The sequence below is a fragment of the Lepidothrix coronata genome, unplaced genomic scaffold (assembly GCF_001604755.1).
Source record: "Lepidothrix coronata isolate B3197 unplaced genomic scaffold, Lepidothrix_coronata-1.0 Scaffold156, whole genome shotgun sequence".
NCBI lineage: Eukaryota > Metazoa > Chordata > Aves > Passeriformes > Pipridae > Lepidothrix > Lepidothrix coronata.
In genome coordinates this window covers 933,681-952,031 of record NW_016690336.1, presented here as the reverse complement: position 1 = coordinate 952,031, position 18,351 = coordinate 933,681, and the positions used below count along the sequence as shown (strand labels likewise).

Below are 18,351 nucleotides of genomic sequence, written 5' to 3'. Positions count from 1 at the left end.
CTACACCAGGCTATATTTACCCTTTCACAGAGATGACTGCTCACAAAAATCTACCCTTTCACAGGGATGACTGCTCACAAAAATCTACCCTTTCACAGAGATGACTGCTCACAAAAATCTACCCTTTCACAGGGATGACTGCTCACAAAAATCTACTATTTCATAGGGATGACTGCTCACAAAAATCTACTATTTCACAGGGATGACTGCTCACAAAAATCTACCCTTTCACAGAGATGATTGCTCACTCTAACTTCAGTTAAAGTCCTGACCAAACACTGCCTCCTTGCACAGACCCACCCATCACAAGCACTAAAATCCAGCCTTAACCACAATTTGCCTTTTGCCTTTTTAAAGTCAACATCTGGCAAAGCATTTTCAGGCTGCATTGGCAGCCCTGGACTGACATGACTCCACTCAGAAGAAGGTGAGCTGCATTGTGGTGGGATTTCATCTGTGACAGGCTCATAAAGCCACTGAAAAACGTGTCACTCCACCTGCACCATGAACATTTACAGCAGAAAAAAATCAGCTCTGGGTCCAGCTGGGAGGTTTGAGTAGCTGACTATTACAGGAGCAATCCCCTGAAATTAAGGTGTATGTCTACACATTGAAATGGGGAGCAATTATATTTTATGTTCATCAACATGACAGTTCTACTTTACTTGCCTGGATTTCTGAAATGTCACATTTTTTAGAGACAAGGGGAGAGTTTCAGAGAAAACTGCAACATTCCTGGCCTTGCTTTGCCTGGGATTTTACATCAATAAGGAAATGGAGACCCAAAGACTGCACTTAGGGCTCCTTAACTCTACTAATTTTACATTTACTAAATCAAAGTCTTGACTGATGGACATTCTATGAAATGTCCATGTCTGTGTTAATGTTCCTTGCCAATTCTCTGAAATATCCTGTGCAAAACAAGTTTAATTACACTGACCCACAGCACAGCAAAAAGGACATGTCTATTAAAGCCCTAATTAAAAAAACAATCATATTTTAATGTTAAAAACACTACAAGAATATCTGATCATAGGTCTTCAGTCATAAAACCACAAAACTTCTAATGCCCTCAAGCTGGGTTTTCACTTATTTCATGGTTCCTGGACTTTGCCTAATGTTCTGGAGATGAATCTTCCCCGAAGTCCTGTGAAGAGTAAATCACAGCACAAGTGGGACCAGGAACTTCACTGGAAAAGGAAATCCACTCTTACTGATGTTGGAGAAGCCAAGCAAGTGCTCAGAGTAGAGAAGCAGGAAGGAATAAATCAAGGGCTCAGAGCTTTCCCTTCCTCTCTTGCTCCTTTCAGCCCATTTCCCATGAAGTGCTGGTCTCTTGGAAGGAAGATCCACAGCCAACACAAGGTGCTTCTGTGCATCTCCAAAGCATTTCTGTCACCACTGAGACAGGGAGAGACTTCAAAGCAACCCAGGTCACGATGCCCCAAAGCATCCAAGAAATCAGGATGTTCAACTTCAGCCCTCAGGTGATATTTGGGGATGAAGGGATGCAGGAGCTCCCTCATATCTAACTCATGGCAGGAGAGGCATGGAAGAGATTATCTGCAATCCCTTCACTTTTCCTCCTTCCTCAAGAATGGAATCCTGCCAGACAAGGTGGCCAGGCCAGCCAGGTGGGAGAGTCAAAGACCTGGCACATCCAAATCCACAGGCAACATTCCAGCAGGTTTAAGCTCTGAGTTCCGTTAGACAACCAGCAGGGCAAGAGTTCCCTTTCAAATCCCATTTTTCCAGTGCCTTCAAGCCTTCCATCTGAGCATGCCTGCATTACAGGGAGTGCTGAGGATCTCCCTCCTGCAAATACCTTACCAAATTCCAAGGATTCTGCCAGCAGATATGCTGGCCTTACTCTCAGGAGCTGGTCAGGGACCCTCTGCAGGACCAAGGACAGGGAGAAATCCACATCTCCAGCTGAACTTATCCACCCACCACAGCCATGTACCAAAGACACAGGTCCAGAAAAACAGGGAGAAAGGGAATAAGGCTCAGTTCTCCTCTTTCTCCTCCACTCTGCCTCCCCCCAGGGGGTGAAGGGATATGGCAGAACATGGCAAAGCTCACCAGAAACATCTCTGGCACCTCAAATTTCCCACTGGGCACACTTCAGGCACTACGCTGGTGTTTATTCCTCTGTGTTGTACCAGAAAAATAGACACTGAAGAATAAAGACAGCAACTTTTAGGAGTGTCAGAAAACTTGTATTTGAGCTTAGGCAGGTTTCCCTCCTTCAGTCAAACCAGCCTCAATATAAAGAAATTTCAGGAAGCTCCTGTGGCTTGACTGAGATGTAAAGAGTAATAAAATTGATACGTGTTTTGAGCCTCTCTGACAAGATCAGGATGAATGATGATCAATCAAACTGGTTTTTAAGACAGCAGAATCCTGCATACAAAGGCTGCAGACATTAAGAAGAGAACATGTGCCAAATGGTGTGAATTCCAGTTTAAAGGAAAACTACAGGTGGTTTTCAGCTCAGCACGATCCAACTGTTCATCTTCACGTGCTCCTGCTGGAAGACATCTATTACAGGCACCTATAATGCTAAAATCCTGGACCAAGAGTTTAGAAAACTCTTCCTTGATCTCTGCACCTTCAGTAAGATGCACAAGACTTCAGAAAACAAAGCTGACAGGTTCCTAATCTGGAGTAAGAGGGAAAAAGAAGAGGAAGACTATTCTTTCTTTCCTAAATCATGGTGGGTAAGGATAATTTAATGGCCAGCTTTGTGCAGTGTGTGAAGAGGACCAATCCACAGAACTCCAACTGACCAAGGATGTGCTGGTCCCACAACAGCCTCACCATTTATCACCCTGCCCTTCATTGGTTTATCTGTCCAAACCAAACCCCAGGATGCTTCTCAGGTTGAGGATTTAGAGACTCCAACCATTCAAAAAGCAGCATCTGTGCAATTCAGAGCTCTTTGATGATGCACATGTGGCTGTCTGGAGCGCAGATACACTTGGATAGTTCAAATCCCTCATGTTCTGATACTCTGCTGCTTTGAGATGGTCCAGGAATTCCACATTCCTGATCACCTTCGGTCTCGGTGGTTTATGGCAGATGCTTTATGCTCCATCTGGTTTTCATTTCAAGCAGCTCCTTAAAGAATTCATCCTAATTTCTGGCTTCAGGGAAGAAATGGCACATACTAATATACAGGGTTTTCTTTTTTAAATCCCCCTTTCCCTGTATCCTATTTTGAAAGGGCACAACTGCTCCTAAGGCCAGAACTTCCCATTTGAGCTGAAGTGGTTCTGGAGTTTCACTGGGCTCTTTTCTGTGTCTCCACAAGTTTTGTAACAATACCCTGACCCTTTTTAACATACAGTTTGCATTTTATACCAGTTTTATATCCACTCTGTGCATCAGTTCATGGAAAGCTTGTGGAGCTGGACTCCCCAGGGCTGAGTCAGCACACACAGGTTAATTTGGATGCATTTCGAGCCAGATCATGGACCCTCAAGTGGGTTTCTGTGGCAGGAAGAATGTAGTAAGGAATTCTTACTACATTCTTCCTGCCACAGGTTTCCAAATCTGCTGACAGCCAAAAGTTGGCTGCAGAAGCATTATAGGATTTTGTGGCTGTGAACCTGCTGTGCTCAGGACACAGCCATGGCAGACACTGCCCTGTCTTGAGGTGAACATGGGTCCCCAAAAGGTGTTTCTGCAGCAATTCCCTTCTCAAGTGCCTCAGTATCCCTTTATAATGAAAAATGAGGCTCTGACAACTCTACAAAGCAGCAGCCACAGAGATGAAGTGTCCAGCTTAGGAGCTGAAGTCCCCAACCAGACCTGATGCCAGCAATGCACAGGCCAAGAAATATCTGTTCTGTTTGACCAAAGTCCTTGCTGCTGCCCTGAAAATCATATCACGTGTCCTCCTTCCTCCTCAACATACCTCAAATCCCCAGAGAAATCAGCATCAGCTTGACTCCAAATGGAGCCTGCCTATGGCCCTAAAACTCCTGGGAAGAGTTTCATCCAAAGCAGCTGGAGAAAGCATCCAGCTCTCAACCCCTGTGCCAAGCCAGCAGCTCATCCCATTTTATTCTCTGAGTGGATAACAGTAACTGCTCAACACATTGTGGGGAATGAAGCATTCCTAGCTGAAAAACCTGGATCTCTGTGGGAAGCAACTTCCAAGATGCAGCATCTCCTTCAGCTGAGCATCAACCATTCCTCTGCTGGTGGTGACCATCCTTGTGGGAAGGACACACATCCACAGCCTGGCCACTCTTCTCTCAGGCTTAAGCTGTTGTGAAAGGTGGCTTTGCACTAAAATACTTTGCAAATTGGGGCTTGGGTGTGCACCTTGTTTTCATGCCTAAGCCAAGGGAGATTGCCCTCAGCTGTGGCTTGAGCTGAGGAGAATCTAACAGCAGGAAGGTGTCTGATAAACCCCCAAGATTCTCCCTGCCTACACTCTGCTTCTTCACTTTATGCAAACTTTCTATATTTGATATGTGAATACACTAACCAGCTCCCCTGTAAGCCCAAAAAACATGTTTTGATGGCAGGCTGGGGCTCTGTAATCAAGGTTTGCCCCAAGGACTTCTCCCAGCCTTCAAGGATCCCTGAAAGTTCGAAAGATAAATGGGAAAAAGCGACTCTTAAACCCCACAAGGCCACTGTGGAGCTGCATAAAGCCCAAAACCTGAGGCTCAGTGTAAACAGCATGTTGCTGCTGCTGTGATCTGGTGAGAGCAGACAAGCTATATCCTGTTTTTCTCAACACCAAGCTGTGAAGTTACTGCAGCCCTCACATTTTGCTTAAGCATTTTCAACTCCCACAGCATCACTAGAAATACTGTTGATGCTGGACTGCAAAGACAGAAGAAAGGGTTTATTAGGCCAGTGCTGACTAATTAGGTTGCAATGAGTTGATCTGAGTCTCCACGTGGCAATAATCGATGCATTTAATGGCCTCACTACTTCATAAAAATTAAAATCCTCATCTACACCCAGCCAGCACCTTAATTAAGGAAACACTGCAAGCTCCTCATCTCCAGTGCCCTGCCCATTCACAGCCTTTTGTCCGAATATTCTTATTTAAATCAGGAATAAGAGGGCTATTACACATATCAAAGCACACGTTCAATGCACACTGTAAACAGGACATCACATCACCCACCAAAAAAAAAAAAAAAGAATAAATCCCAAGCCAGGCCAAGGCTTTCATAAACATTGGCCAACGTACCATCGGTGAAGTCCAACGCGTACACTGGAAACCTTCGTGCAATGTCATCAGAAATCCCCTTGCCAACATTGAGAAACTCGTGCAGCTAAAGAAAGGAAGGAAGTGCTGTGTCAGAGCAAAGGCTCACGCATTGTTAAAGAGATTAACCTCCTCATTCAGCCCGGAGAGGGGCAGAGCTGCTCGTTTTCAATAGGGCATTCAACTCCCCATCTTGTCGTGATAATAAAAATAAACTCGTCGGGCCTCGATTTATATCCTCAGTAGCATTGTAAATGAGAAAATATCCCCCCCCAGACCACCCTGTTTTCCTCCCTTCCTTCCCTTTTTTCCCCTCCCATTCCTATCTGCATCCCTGGTTTTGCAGGTGAGGGAGCTGATGATCCCCTGGGATGGTTGGACCTCGGGTACCCTGGGGTTAAACATCACACCAGAGATGCCAACTTTCTTCTTTAGATTCCAGCACAAAAAACTCTTCCCCCAAATCCACATGAAGGGGATGCCCAGCAAGTGCTCCATCCTTTGGCATTTCCATGGGAAAAGGAGACCTCAGAGAGCTGTAGTAAGGGAATTAAGGCTTTCTGCACCTCAAACTCCAAAACCGAAAGAAAATAAGCTTGAATAAACTTCACATAAATCCAAACCATAATTCTTCCCGTTAAAAGGCAGTAAGAACATTGTGAAAGGGTTCCAAACATCCAACATATTCCCTTTTATTTCTGGTCTGGGGGCCTGCAAGGTGCAGAGTGATTGGTGATGTGATCTGATGCTCACCACAGGCAACAAGGAGCTTGTCAGGAATAGGTGACAGCTGCTATTGACTCTCAGCCTCCCAACTCTCACAACTCCATCCTTATGGAAAGCACATGGAAAGAGTCAGAGTAGGCAACACTTGCAAATGAGGCACCTGTCAGATTTTTTTCCCCTGTTATTCTCAGAGCACACACACTACTCTGAAAATCCAATGCACCTTTCTAGAGTGATAACAACCCCAGCTGGCTCATTTAAAACTTTTCATCTATTTGGTGCAGAATTAGACACAAAAGACTTATAACCTCTGCTAGAGGGTGTAAAGGGGGGGGAAATAAAAAAATCCCAGATCCAAAATTTACACGGAGAGATGATCTCAAAACAGCAGGGAGCTCTTGCTTTGGTTGGTTTATGTGGAAACTGATAAAAATTAATGCTTTAGAAAGGACTTGATGCTACAGTGCTCATTTAATAGACTACACACAGCTTTACCTTCTCTGCTGGGACTCACCTGTTTGCAGCACCTGGAAGATCAGATAAATAAAACACAGAAAGGCAACTTTTCCTTCAGGAGGAGTGCACTGGGCACAACAAACTCGAGGGTTTGGGGTGTAAAAGACACCTCAGAGGACCAGCTCCTTTATCAGGATATGTTACCTCATATTTCATACTTATTTCTGCTGCAATTTGCCAACATCCCTGTAGAATTTTAGGACAGTTTAAAGCCTAACCTGAAGAATGGGGATGAAAAGACAGATGTTACGCTGGCAGACACCAGCAAAACATCAGCATTTTAAGGATTTCTGAAAAAGCCAAGAGCCTCAACCACATTCAGTGGCGGGGTTGGACATCAAAGCCATATGCACTCAGAAAGCAATTTAATTTTTTCCCCCCAGAAAGAGATTCCTGAAGGCATGAGTCAGCCAGAGAATCACAATGGCTTTAATGACAAGGATGTTTACTTATCATGCTGCACTGAGCACGGGGAAAATGATGCTCAGGGTGTCTCATCTTCCGGGGCAGAGGCACAGGGCAGCTCCTGGGGCAGGCAGGGAAAGGGCACCTGGGCACCAAGCCTGTTTGTAGGGAGCTGTGAGTGGCACTTCCAGGGATCCAGGGGCAGTCACAGCTTCTCTGCCCAACCTGTGCCAAGGCCTCACCACACTCACAAGGAACAATTTCCTCCCAATATCCAACATAAATCTACCCTCCTTTAGCCTAACACCCTTCCCTCTTGTCCTGTCACTCCATGTCCCTGCACAAGTCCCCCTCCAGCCTTCCTGCAGTCCCCTTTAGGCACTGGAAGGCTGCTAAAACACCAAGTTATAAAAGATAAAAAAATATAAAACATAAAAGACCAAGTTTACTGACCTCTGAAGTTGCAGCCCTTTTTGGATTTTGTTTTTACCCCCCAACCTATCCCACCACACACCCTTCCTGTCCAACTCTACTCCAGGCATGTTTCAGTCTGGCTTTTGCCTCCTGCCACCTTCTGAGTTTTCCAAAAACCTTGGTAAGGACAGTGCCAACACTTCACTTTTGTCCTTTTTAATCTCCTTTGTACACTCCAGTGCTGGGAATTTCTTGGACTGCTATTCCCTGCTTCTTTCTCCCTCAGAGTGTTAAGTTTGGTTGGCCCATTGGCTTCCCACTCCCATTCATAATATCACATCTCTCAAGGCTTTGCCACCACTTTTGATTTAACATTCTGACCCCAGGTAGCCTTATCCAGGAGACCAGAGCTTTATCCCTCAGGAACACAAAGCTCAAGGGTTATTAGCTCTAGGAACTGCAGCCCAGGAGCACCAAATCCTCCTTCAAGCTCCTTCTTCTCCTCTTTGCAAGTCCATCCAGGGCTTTTCCTCTACTGCTCTTAAGACACAAAACAGGAAAGAGCAGCAAAGGAGGACACATACACAAAAAACCCTCCAACTAGAAGGTCATGAATTATCCACTTTCCATTCTAGAAATCCCTATAATGTCTTGCTTTAGGTCTCTTGCCTTAGGTGACCACTCCTTGGGTTGTTGGGAGAGTCTGAGCCAGCACTTAACAGCAGCTAGAAAGCCAAACAGAAAATATGAGCTCCAACAACTCTGACCCCTTCTCAGCCCTCCCCAAAAGTACTGGAGGGCTGAATGAGTGTTTTGCACAGCAGAGACTCACACTAGATCCTCTCTCCTGCTGATGCTGAGCAAGCACAGCCCCCCCCCTCCCCCAGCAAATCCACACAGGGCACAAAAATCACAGCCAGGAAACATCACAGCTGTTCAGGGCTCCTCCATGAACGAAATCACAATTAGATGCCTCAGTAACCAAGAGGATTTCAGGCTGACTTAATTATGATTGAGTACGTAGCCTTGCCTAAATAATCCTCTGAGATGAGCCAAAGCAGAGTGACAGTGCTGTAGGCACAGCATGGAATGTGACTGGCACATCCCCCTCAGTGTTTCAGCAGAGGTGAAAACAAGCACTTGCAAAAATCCCACTCACACACAGAATTTAAGGCCCTTTTCTCCCCCCTCACTGCAGGACCAAGGGAAGAAGGGAGGCAGGAGGCAGATTTTCATGTCACCAAGAGACTTCCCACCCTCCTGAGAGCTCACTGTAAGAATACAGCAGCTCCAGGGTTTTTATTTCACTGGGGGTAGTTCACAGGTTGAAGTTACACCCCTGGTCTCACGTGAGGTTGTGCTCATGTGAAATGCTTCCTCTCCAGGTTACTGCACAGGGGGAGGGGATGCTGCTGGAGGTGGCTCTCAGGAAAAGACACCTCCATCCTGGCTCTCAAGATCTGTGCTGGCAAGGCAGGGTGGGGAAGAGCTTCTTCCAAGGGACATGAGAGAGCAGAGTTGGCACTAACCCAGGCTGCACCTCCCAAGGGCTGAAGGATAAAAGGGTTTAAAAACAACAGTTTACCAACTCCAGACAACTGTCAATGCCAAAAGCAAGAGCTGGAGAAACAAGTGTCACTGTCTACAGCTCTGGCTCAGAGGCATCAAAGCCCTTCCTGGCCAAGGCTGCTTTTCCAACAAGGCTGGTAGGAATCACCAGTGCCAGGGCCAATACAAGCTCAGCATTGCATCCAGCCCTCCTGCTCACCAAACCAGAGCAGAAACTCTCCCTAGACACCTTTAAAAATGGCCAGTTTTAGCAGAAGACAGAGCCAGACACTTCAACTACTGTAATAACACCTCCTCTGAAAGGCCAAGTGTAAAGGGTTAAACCTACTTTACCCAAATCACTGCTCCAAACATCCCTGCCCTGCACAACCTGGGTTTAAAGAGGGTTTCAAGACTTGTTCTGCAAACTTAAGAGCAGGTATGGGGTCCAGCAAAGTTCAAAGCACTACCTATAATAAGCAAGGGGATTCTGCAGGGAAAAACATGAGCTTTGCTCATTTCCAGATGTGCAGATCAAACCCCTTAAATCTATCCCAGGAAAAAAAAAAAAACAAAAGAGAGAAGTGATAAGTTAAGCAGCTCCTGCACTGTAGGCAACCCAAAGCTTTCAGGTTATTTGTAATTCAGGGACAGGAGCAGCATGCTGGAGATGGCCCAGTTTGTTTTTCCAGGTATGCTGTCTGCTTAAAGAATGGATTTCTGAAGGGAAAAACAAAGCAATGACCAACACACAGGAAATTCCAGAAAAGAAAGCCGAGTTACAGCATTTCCCCCGAACTTTAAAGCACAGAGCAAGTAATGCTTTACAGAGCCACAGATCAAACAGGGAGAAGCCAGGCCAAATACTGACAGGCAACTTTTTAAGTGAAATTACTGTGCAGAGATGGCCAAGAAGCCTTTTGGCTGAGGGAAAGACAAGCAGCAGCTTCCTTAGGAGCCTTCTGATTGTAAGGATTAAGTACCTTGGACCGACAACACACAGTGATCCATTAATCCCACCCTTGATTAAGCATCTGGAATCAAAGTCCTGTAACCATTTCATCCCCCTACTGCTCTGCATCCCTTCAGCACCTGCCTCTTTGAAGTGTGTTTTTTTGGTTTCATTGTTTTTTTTTAATTTACAGCAGGAGTGAGGAAGGTGGATGGACACCCAGCAGGCGTTCGGGGAACCCTCGGTGCTTCCTCGGAGAGCTTCTTGCATCCCCTGGACTCAAGTGCTTCACCTCCTCACCCCAAATCCCCCGGGATTTATGCACCTGGACACGAGTGAAGCAGAGGTGCTGGCCAGCCTTACCTTGAGTGGTTTATGACCGTGTGATTTGTGCCCATCGCTCCTCCCTGAGGGCCTCTGGTTCACCACCGTCAGCAAGTGCCGTTGGTGGACTAAGGCCTCCTTGAACTCCTCCTCAGTTTTGGTCTCCAGGAGCTTCTGCCGAAAGGTGATGTCGGAAAACATCGTGGCAAAGGTCCTGCCCACTTCTGTGGCNGTTTTGGTGCTTTTCTGAGCAGAAAAAAAAAATAAACTTGTAAAACGATTTTTCTTTTGCTCCTGAAAGATAAACCCACTGGGTTTCCATCTGAAGAGGAAGCTGCCTGGCTTCCAGGATCCCAGAGACACCTGAGGGAGAAGGTGAGGAACACGTGGAAGATGTTGCAGGTGAAATCACCAACCACAGCAGAACCTTGTGAAGCACCACCACGCAGGTCCTGCCCAGAAGCACTGATCACTTTGACTTGATCAACTTCCCAGGACTCGATACAAAGCTGAATCATGCTGAGCATGCATTTTATCCCCGGTTTCTCTTCAGGGCTGCTAAGAATAGACAAATCCAAGTCTTTGCTATCTCACAGCACCTCAGCATTACTTGCTGCTGGGGTGGAAAGGTGCTGTAAGTCAAGGTTCCAGCATCGAGAAGTGTCCTGATGTCTTATCTGAAAGACTGAGATTATTGTGCTCACCTGCTTCATCAGATCTCTATTTTCTGGGGATTAAAACTCAGCTCACTTGGTCACCTGGGGTAATTCGGGCAGCAGAAGTGGAGATTTAGAGCTCACAGCTAAAGCAAGTACTGGCACAGAGGGAAGGATGGGAAAGAAGCAGCTGAGCACACACACAAGCAGCACTTGTCCATCTTCACTAAGTATTTGGAAGGGACAGGAAATTTTCAAAACACTTGAGGAAAACATGTCTTTTGTGGGCTTGAACATTTCTGTGAGCCACAGGCCTCATGTTTCAGGGTACAACTTCAAGCAGAATAGAAAGCCTGCTTTCCTATTGCTTCAAGCACCTTGGATATTGGATACAAAGGGAACAGCAAAGGAGACTGAGCTCCCCATCCCTGCACAAACCCACCAAACCCAAGCTCTACAAACCCTGATCTGCTCAACTGCTCACACCACTGTGGTCAGGCCACAGATAAGACACCTACCAAGGCAAAGTTACATAGAACCAGAACTCATTAAAAGCTCCCTTTGAGGCAAAGTTTTAACCCACCCACCTTTGCTACTCTCCACACTCATCACGCAGCAGCTACTGAAGACACCCAAACAAACTCCCTTCCTTTGGGCAGCCTCCAAGCTCCTCACACTGCTGTGAAAAGCAGTAGGGAGCATATGTGATTGATCTGAACTGCTTCCCATGATTCATAACACAACAGATGAACGATTTCTTCATGAACACAACCAAATAATTCAGTGTGGCTCGGTGCAGAGGCACAGACACGTGGGTGGCACCAAGCTGGTCCCAAAATCATCACTGACGTTGTGCTTCTTCCATCACTCACATCACCCTCTCCTCCATTTGCCCAGAGAAGCTTTGGCTGCCCCATCCCTGGAAGTGTCCAAGGCCAGGTTGGAAAAGGCCTGGAGCAACCTGGGCCAGTGGAAGGTGTCCCTGCTCATGGCAGGGGGTGGAATGAGACGGTCTTTAGGGTCCCCTCCAACCCAAACCATTCTAGGACTCCAACATCATCCCCTCCATCACCAGTAAAGTCCCTTCAGACACATCTGCCAGGACACGTTCCATTTAAGTTTCTAGGGAAAAGTTTGGATTTAAGGGAAGGATTTGCTCTGGGACTTGCTTTTAGAGTTTGCAAGCCTGGTCCTTTCAGACTGAACCAGCCTGGATTTGCCATCACAGGGGAGGCTCCATCTTTCACCTCCGAGCAGCGGCAACCCTTGGGCTGGAGGCCGCAAGGATTGCTTCAGGATTCCCAATGCTGTCCCTGTTCTTTGCTTTCCCAGGGAGATGACTGAACCATTCAGAGGAAGAGCACAGATATCTGCAAGAAAACTCAAGTTTTTTCCATCCTCCATATTAAAAAGGCCAAGGATCTGGGCTGTCAGCACAACAGATGCCCGTTTTCTGGGCCTTTTTCCCCTCCCCTCCCCATTTAATCGGTCGCTGTCAGCAGGTTAATTATTTTAACTGCTGCACCAGAAATGCGCACTTGGAGCTGGCTGCATCACCTCGTTTCAAATAAAAAGCATATTGGCAGCTGCAGCCCTGGCTTGGCCTCCGCTCCCTTTCCTTAATTTGAGGCTGTCCATTGGAATTGCAAAGGTTCAGGCTCCGAGCGGATGCGGAGCCGTTCGCCGGGTGCTTTGCGCGGAGATAACGAGGCCACACAATGAGGGACGGATCCCCGCCATCCCACACGGGCCCAGCTGTTTTGCCTCCTGCTTTTCCCAAGGAAAGGCAATATGTTTTCAGCCTGTTGGGCTTGGAGGTCTAATGCCAAAAGCATTGAGTTGGGAAGGATCGGCCAGAAATCCTGGGGAAGAAGGAAACACCAGTATTTCCATTTAAACAAGGGCGGGAGGAGACAGACAGGCCAGACCAGCAGGTCCCAAGGTCACACCGATAGCACTGGAGAGGAGGAAGTTGAATCAGGACATATCCTGTCCCAGAAAAGGTCTCCAGCCTCTCCAGCACCTCCCAGAAGCACAGACTCAGTAGCCCCAGAGTGTAAAGAGCCAGATTAAGTGTGAAAAGGTCTTGAGCTTTGAACCATTTGGCCATCAGCTGCAAGAACACCCCATCTTGGTCAAGCCAGTGCTTTCTAGGAAGACAGGATGGTGATCCCCAATCAACCTTGATGATACTGAAGTTGGATGATTCTTGTGGGTCCCTTCCCACGCAGGATATTCCATGAGTGGAGTAAATGTGTTCACTGAGCCATTTGTTGGCCTTGTCTACACCAAAGAACCAGTAAGGACACCTGAGCAAGCTTCAATCTTGACCTTTCAAGTGCCAAAAGCTATGAAAACAGATCCCAAAGGGCCTCAGGGACACCTTACAAGCACCCCAGCTCACAAACAGTCTCACTCCTACAGCAGTAGAGCCCAAAATTCCATCATCTTCCTCTTGGTTACATCATCTGGAGCTGCTGCATTGGGTAACTGTGAGCCCCACCAAGGGAGTTGGTTGGGAAGTAACCCAGAGGAGCACCAGCTGTGGAATCACAAGAGCCTTTCACAAGCAGGGCTTTCACCAGGAACAGCATTTCTCAGCTCTAAAAATAGCAGCTCAAGTGGTAAAGCAGGAGGGGGGGAAGCTGTGGAGTAACAGAGGCACCACAGGTGTGTATGGAGACTGCAGACACATTGGACCTGTGTCCTCCTCCCCGTCAGGCTACAAGGCCATGAGACGAGGACACAGCTGACAAATCCACCCCTCAGGAGAGTATGAATCATCTTGACAACTGCTGAGAAGGTCTCAGGCCTTTTCACATCCCCTCGTGTTTTAAAAGCAGTAGTTATTAACCCTAGGAGGAGACCAGGGAAAAAGCATCTTAGGAGAATCCAACACTCACCATTTTAGGAGGAGCCAGGACCAGTATCACAAATCTCACTTCACAGGAGTTTTCACCCCAATTCTGAGGCCTCTCCAGGCGGCTGATGCAAACGTGACGTCGCTGAAGGGACTTTATAGTGCAACTGTGGGGGAAGAGGGAATGGTTAACACTTGGCACCACAACCCAAGGCCTGCCCTCTCCTGGTGCAGGAGGTTTACAAACACACATTTCAACCCTGAGAAACACAAGATGCTGTTGGTTGTAAAAGAGTCCCTTCTGAAGTCTTAGGAAGTGATTTTAAGTTACTATTACCCAATTCTGCTGGGTTTTTTTCTGTAGAATTTGACATCCCTGTTTCTATGGGACACAACCATCACAATCTGAAGGTTTATTCTCTCCCTCTTCCACCACCTGCTTTTTAACAGCCACGACACCGAATGACAGAGTACAACACACGTAGTATTTGCAGAGCTACAGAAGCTTCTACAAGAAAAGCCTCTTATTAAAAAACATTACTGGAAAGCAGATTACACTTCATTTCACCTGATTCCCCAAAGTGCTTCTGGAAACATCAAGGCAAGGTGCCAAACCAATATATTTCCACTTTTGCCTTGGGTGGATCTCTGTTGTAATGGCTTTCCCCCTTTGCTCCCAGCTGTTATTTTTCCCCTTTCTGGCACATGTGTTACACAAACCAAGCTGACCTCCTTGCTCAAGATCCGCAGAGGCTGCAGCAGGCAGGATTCCTGCTCCCAGGGAAATCCATGGCTGCAATCCAGCCCTGCTGGGCACGGGGTGGCTGTTTTGACTCCCCAGACAAAGACTAGCAACAAGCTGTTTGAAATAAACACAGGGATCACCTCTGGAGGCCATGGAAGACCAGGTCTGCCCCCACCCTGGGATGTTTAAACAGAGCTGGGACCTGGTTACTTGTCATTTTTCCTGCTGGGAAACTCTGGGGCTTGGTGCAGTTGCAGGTGGTGGATAGTTCCAGCCTGGACTGCAGCTCCTCTGCCTTTAAACCCTCTACTCCTTTCTCAACCCTCCTGAAAAGCACTGGTGAAATATGTACACAGGGCTTGCCTCTTAACACTGGAAAAGATATGGAAGTGTTTTCCTACCTCACAGTGATTTTCCCCCCCCCCTCCTCTTTTTTTTTTCCTGGTTCAAAGTTATTTCAACTGCTTGCTCCCTTTTATTCATCCAGAAAGCACCTATTGGGGTCCTATGATAGGATTTATTTCTCCTTCAACTTCTCATCCATAATTCCAGCCCACTTCATTCCTTTTAACATGTATTCCCACAGCCATGCACCCCGGAGGCTCTTCCATGAACAGCTCCTGAAGACCTTTGGCTGGAAACGCTCTAGTCAGGGGAACATTGTATTTTCTATCACATTCTTCATAATTTGCATTCAAAAATAATCACACCACTGAGTATTTTCTGACTGAGTTTGACTTCCTGATCACAGATTGGAAGCAGCCGACTCATATAAATTAATCTGACAAAGGGACTTGTCTGAGAGAAACCAAACAGCTTAATTAGAACAATACAGGTCATGAGAAAGATGACACTGTTTCATTTATTTCCTCCACCACAGCCCCTTGTGTCCTTTTTCTACTCAAATCAGCTTTGGAAGAGACAAATCTCCAGGCAGGTCCAAAGGTGAGGAATAAATACCTTCTAAAAGTAATTGAAAATAGAGTGCAAGTTTTCTCCTGGACTAAACCAACAGTCTGGATCTGCAACAATCCCTGTCCTTCCTCCCAGGGGATCAAAGGAACACAGACAACACTTGTTTTCACGACTGAATCAAAGCCCTTGGTTGCAATCCAGCTGTGGCTGGAGAGCAGACAATTCTCCTTGTGTTACAGTTCAACAGGCCAAGGGGGAAGGCACAAACTCTGGGATTCAGACCAACTGGAGAACCTTCAAGCGGGTCTGACACCTTCAGTTCTCCCACCTTCACCCACCTGGTCTCCAAGAGCGAGTGGCTCATGCACCAGCAGCAAAAATGACCCTTATTTTGAGCTCTCCTCTCAGCGTTTTCAAACCTCAGCTGCTGAGCTCATTAATTTGTTTTGAAAAGGAAGGTTCTTCTGGGCATTTTGAACATCAGTTCTACCCCAGAGATGGCCAAAGCAGGGATCACCTGCCTGTGGCTCACAGAGCTGTGCTAACACTTCATCTCTTATCATCTCTTCCCTACCACATCCACCAGGCAGGACCTGACCTAGCAAGAAACTACTCAACTACAAAGTTATTTGGAAAAACCTATTATAAAATGCAATAATTAAGCAAGCCACATGTTCTCCTGTAGTAAAGCTTTCTCCCTGAAGTGACAGGGTTATGTTTCAGCTCCAGGAACTTGTCTCCAGGGCCATGATTTCCAGAGACAAGAATCTTGCCAACAGTGCCACTCTACAGGGTTACAAACCCCTCCAGCTCAAGAGCTTCCTGAGTATGGAGGGGAAAACTTCATTAAAAAGCTGTTCTTTGTTACTGAATGGCTTTCAAATACACACTAATTCTCCTGGCTGGCACACCAAAACCTGGTGTTTCCTTAACTTGAGGGACTGGGAAAGTGTGGAAGCAGCAGCAGCTCTGGAAGATTTAGCAACGCTGAGCACATTTACAAGACACCAAGGAAAACACTGTCATTATTAACCATTTTTATCTGAAATGATTCTATCCACAGTGCTGGAGTTTGAGGCTTCTCACACCTATAAGAGTTTCTCCCAGCTTTTCTCTGAAGAGCTCTTTTGACACTGACACTGCACCTAAATCCCAGTACCACACCAGTAAAGCTGGGTGTGGGCCACTGAAAAATTTCCAGCCCAGTAGGGTCAACGTACACACAATTTAGGTCACTAATACCTTCATAAATCAAGCTGGAGTTAATTTAGTGAGGGCAAACCAGATTAAAACCAGTTTTAAGCAGGTGTCACAGAGAAGGTGGGATGTCCCTGAGCCTTTCTGCCTTTGTGCAGAATGCAGCCTCATCTGCACTCGGTCTGGGCTTCCTGTTACATCCATTTATTTGGGGGGAAAGAAGTGGTGTCTCAGCACTTTCAGTGCAAGGCCAAGTCACTTCTGCATCATTCTCAAGCTTTTCTTCAAATTTAAGCCATTTTTCAGCTGACTCAAATCCTATTCCTTGGTCTAACACTTACAGCTCCCACTTTTGATTCCACAATCCAGATGCAAATATAATACAAACCAAAACTGCAGTACCTACTAGACTTGTGCAAATATTTGTAAAGGATAAAAAAAAAAAAAAAGTCATTTGGTTCACATGGAGAAAACTCAGCATAGCTCAGGCCAAGAGGAAAGTCACTTTCAAAATGAAACAACTTTTTTCAAGTAGCACTTAAATAAATTCCCACCAAGAGGAAAAAAATCTGAAGGGCGAACAGCCAAAGCCCCTCCAAAAAAGCTGAGAACTAGCAAGACATTTTCAGCTGACTCTAAATCAAGTCTGGTTTGGCCAAAGCCTCCAGGTTCCTTTTGGGTTTGAGTTGAGCTAAATTTGATTCTCCCTTGCTTTGGCCAGAAAGCTGAAAAAAAAAGAAAAATCTATTTTCACCCAGGATTAGTCACACAAGGAAATGCTGGACTGTGATTTAATGAGATGCCAGGTTGAGTTCTCAGCAATTTTATCTTGATCCTCCAATAATTGAGCTCATAAAAAGGGCATTTAAATTATAGCACCAATTTTGCTTTGCTCTCCTCCTCTCTACATCCAGCTGAGTGTGGCTCTGGGATGGTGAGAACTGGCAACGCTCCCCCAAAAGCCCAGATCCACCGAGTCCCACGTGCCCCAGGTCTGCCCCACACCCAAGATTTTATCAGACTAATAACACATTTCTCAACCACATCATACAAAGGGTCAAACTATGGAGACCCAAGAGAAACAGAATCCCTCTTTAAACAGGGCAAGAAAGGAAGTTAATTCAGAAACAAATTATCCCTTGCAGTAAGAAAAAGTGCCCAGCAGAGGTAATCAGCCAGCCAGGCTTTTCCTGTCCCCACACAGATCAACAATGACACTTCTTGTTCTTGTCTCGTGCAAATAAATCTTCCTCCATGGAGCAGCTCCAGGCACAAGCCTTCAGAATCCAGACTCTGAAAGTGAGGAATGGAGCTGTGCCCAGCCAGCTCACCCACAGCTTGGCACGGCCTTGTTTCAGCCACAAGCTGGATGAGGTTTTGGACTGGTAAAAATCCACGTTTTGCTGGGCTCCAGGAAGACTCATCCCCTCTGGGACTGATCCCTCCAGGGGAAAGTATTTCCTACAGGTCAGTGTGTTTTGGGAATTACTTTTCATCACACAGCACACCTGCAAGAGCTTCAGCTCTCCTGCCCAACCAGGGTGGAGAGGCCCTTAAAACAACATTATTGATTCTCTGAACTCAAAGAACCCTTGGCAGGTGATGGATGTGGCACCTGGGGACACGGTTTAGTGGTGAACACCGCGGTGTTGGTTGGACTTGATGATCCTACAGGTCTTTTCCAACCCTAATGATTCTCTAAGGAGACATCTCCTCCCTGCAGGCACTGGAACAATCCATCTTTCTCCTTCAGGACCCAAATTCTTAATGCAGGGTTTGAATTTGGAATTGATGATCCTACAGGTCTTTTCCAACCCTAATGATTCTCTAAGGAGACATCTCCCTGTGAACACCCTG

General features: G+C 46.4%; 1 protein-coding gene across 1 annotated transcript in view; it reads right to left on the bottom strand.

Annotated features, from left to right (window-relative positions):
• Nucleotides 1–18,351, bottom strand: part of SLC4A11 (solute carrier family 4 member 11) — a 95,803-nt gene that overhangs the window by 29,725 nt on the left and 47,727 nt on the right. The window contains exons 6-8 of the mRNA XM_017828988.1: nt 13,681–13,804; nt 10,161–10,367; nt 5,219–5,303 (exon numbers count right to left, since the gene is read on the bottom strand). Of these exons, the coding sequence (XP_017684477.1) occupies nt 5,219–5,303; nt 10,161–10,367; nt 13,681–13,804 (416 nt within the window). The remainder of the gene's footprint in view (nt 1–5,218; nt 5,304–10,160; nt 10,368–13,680; nt 13,805–18,351) is intronic.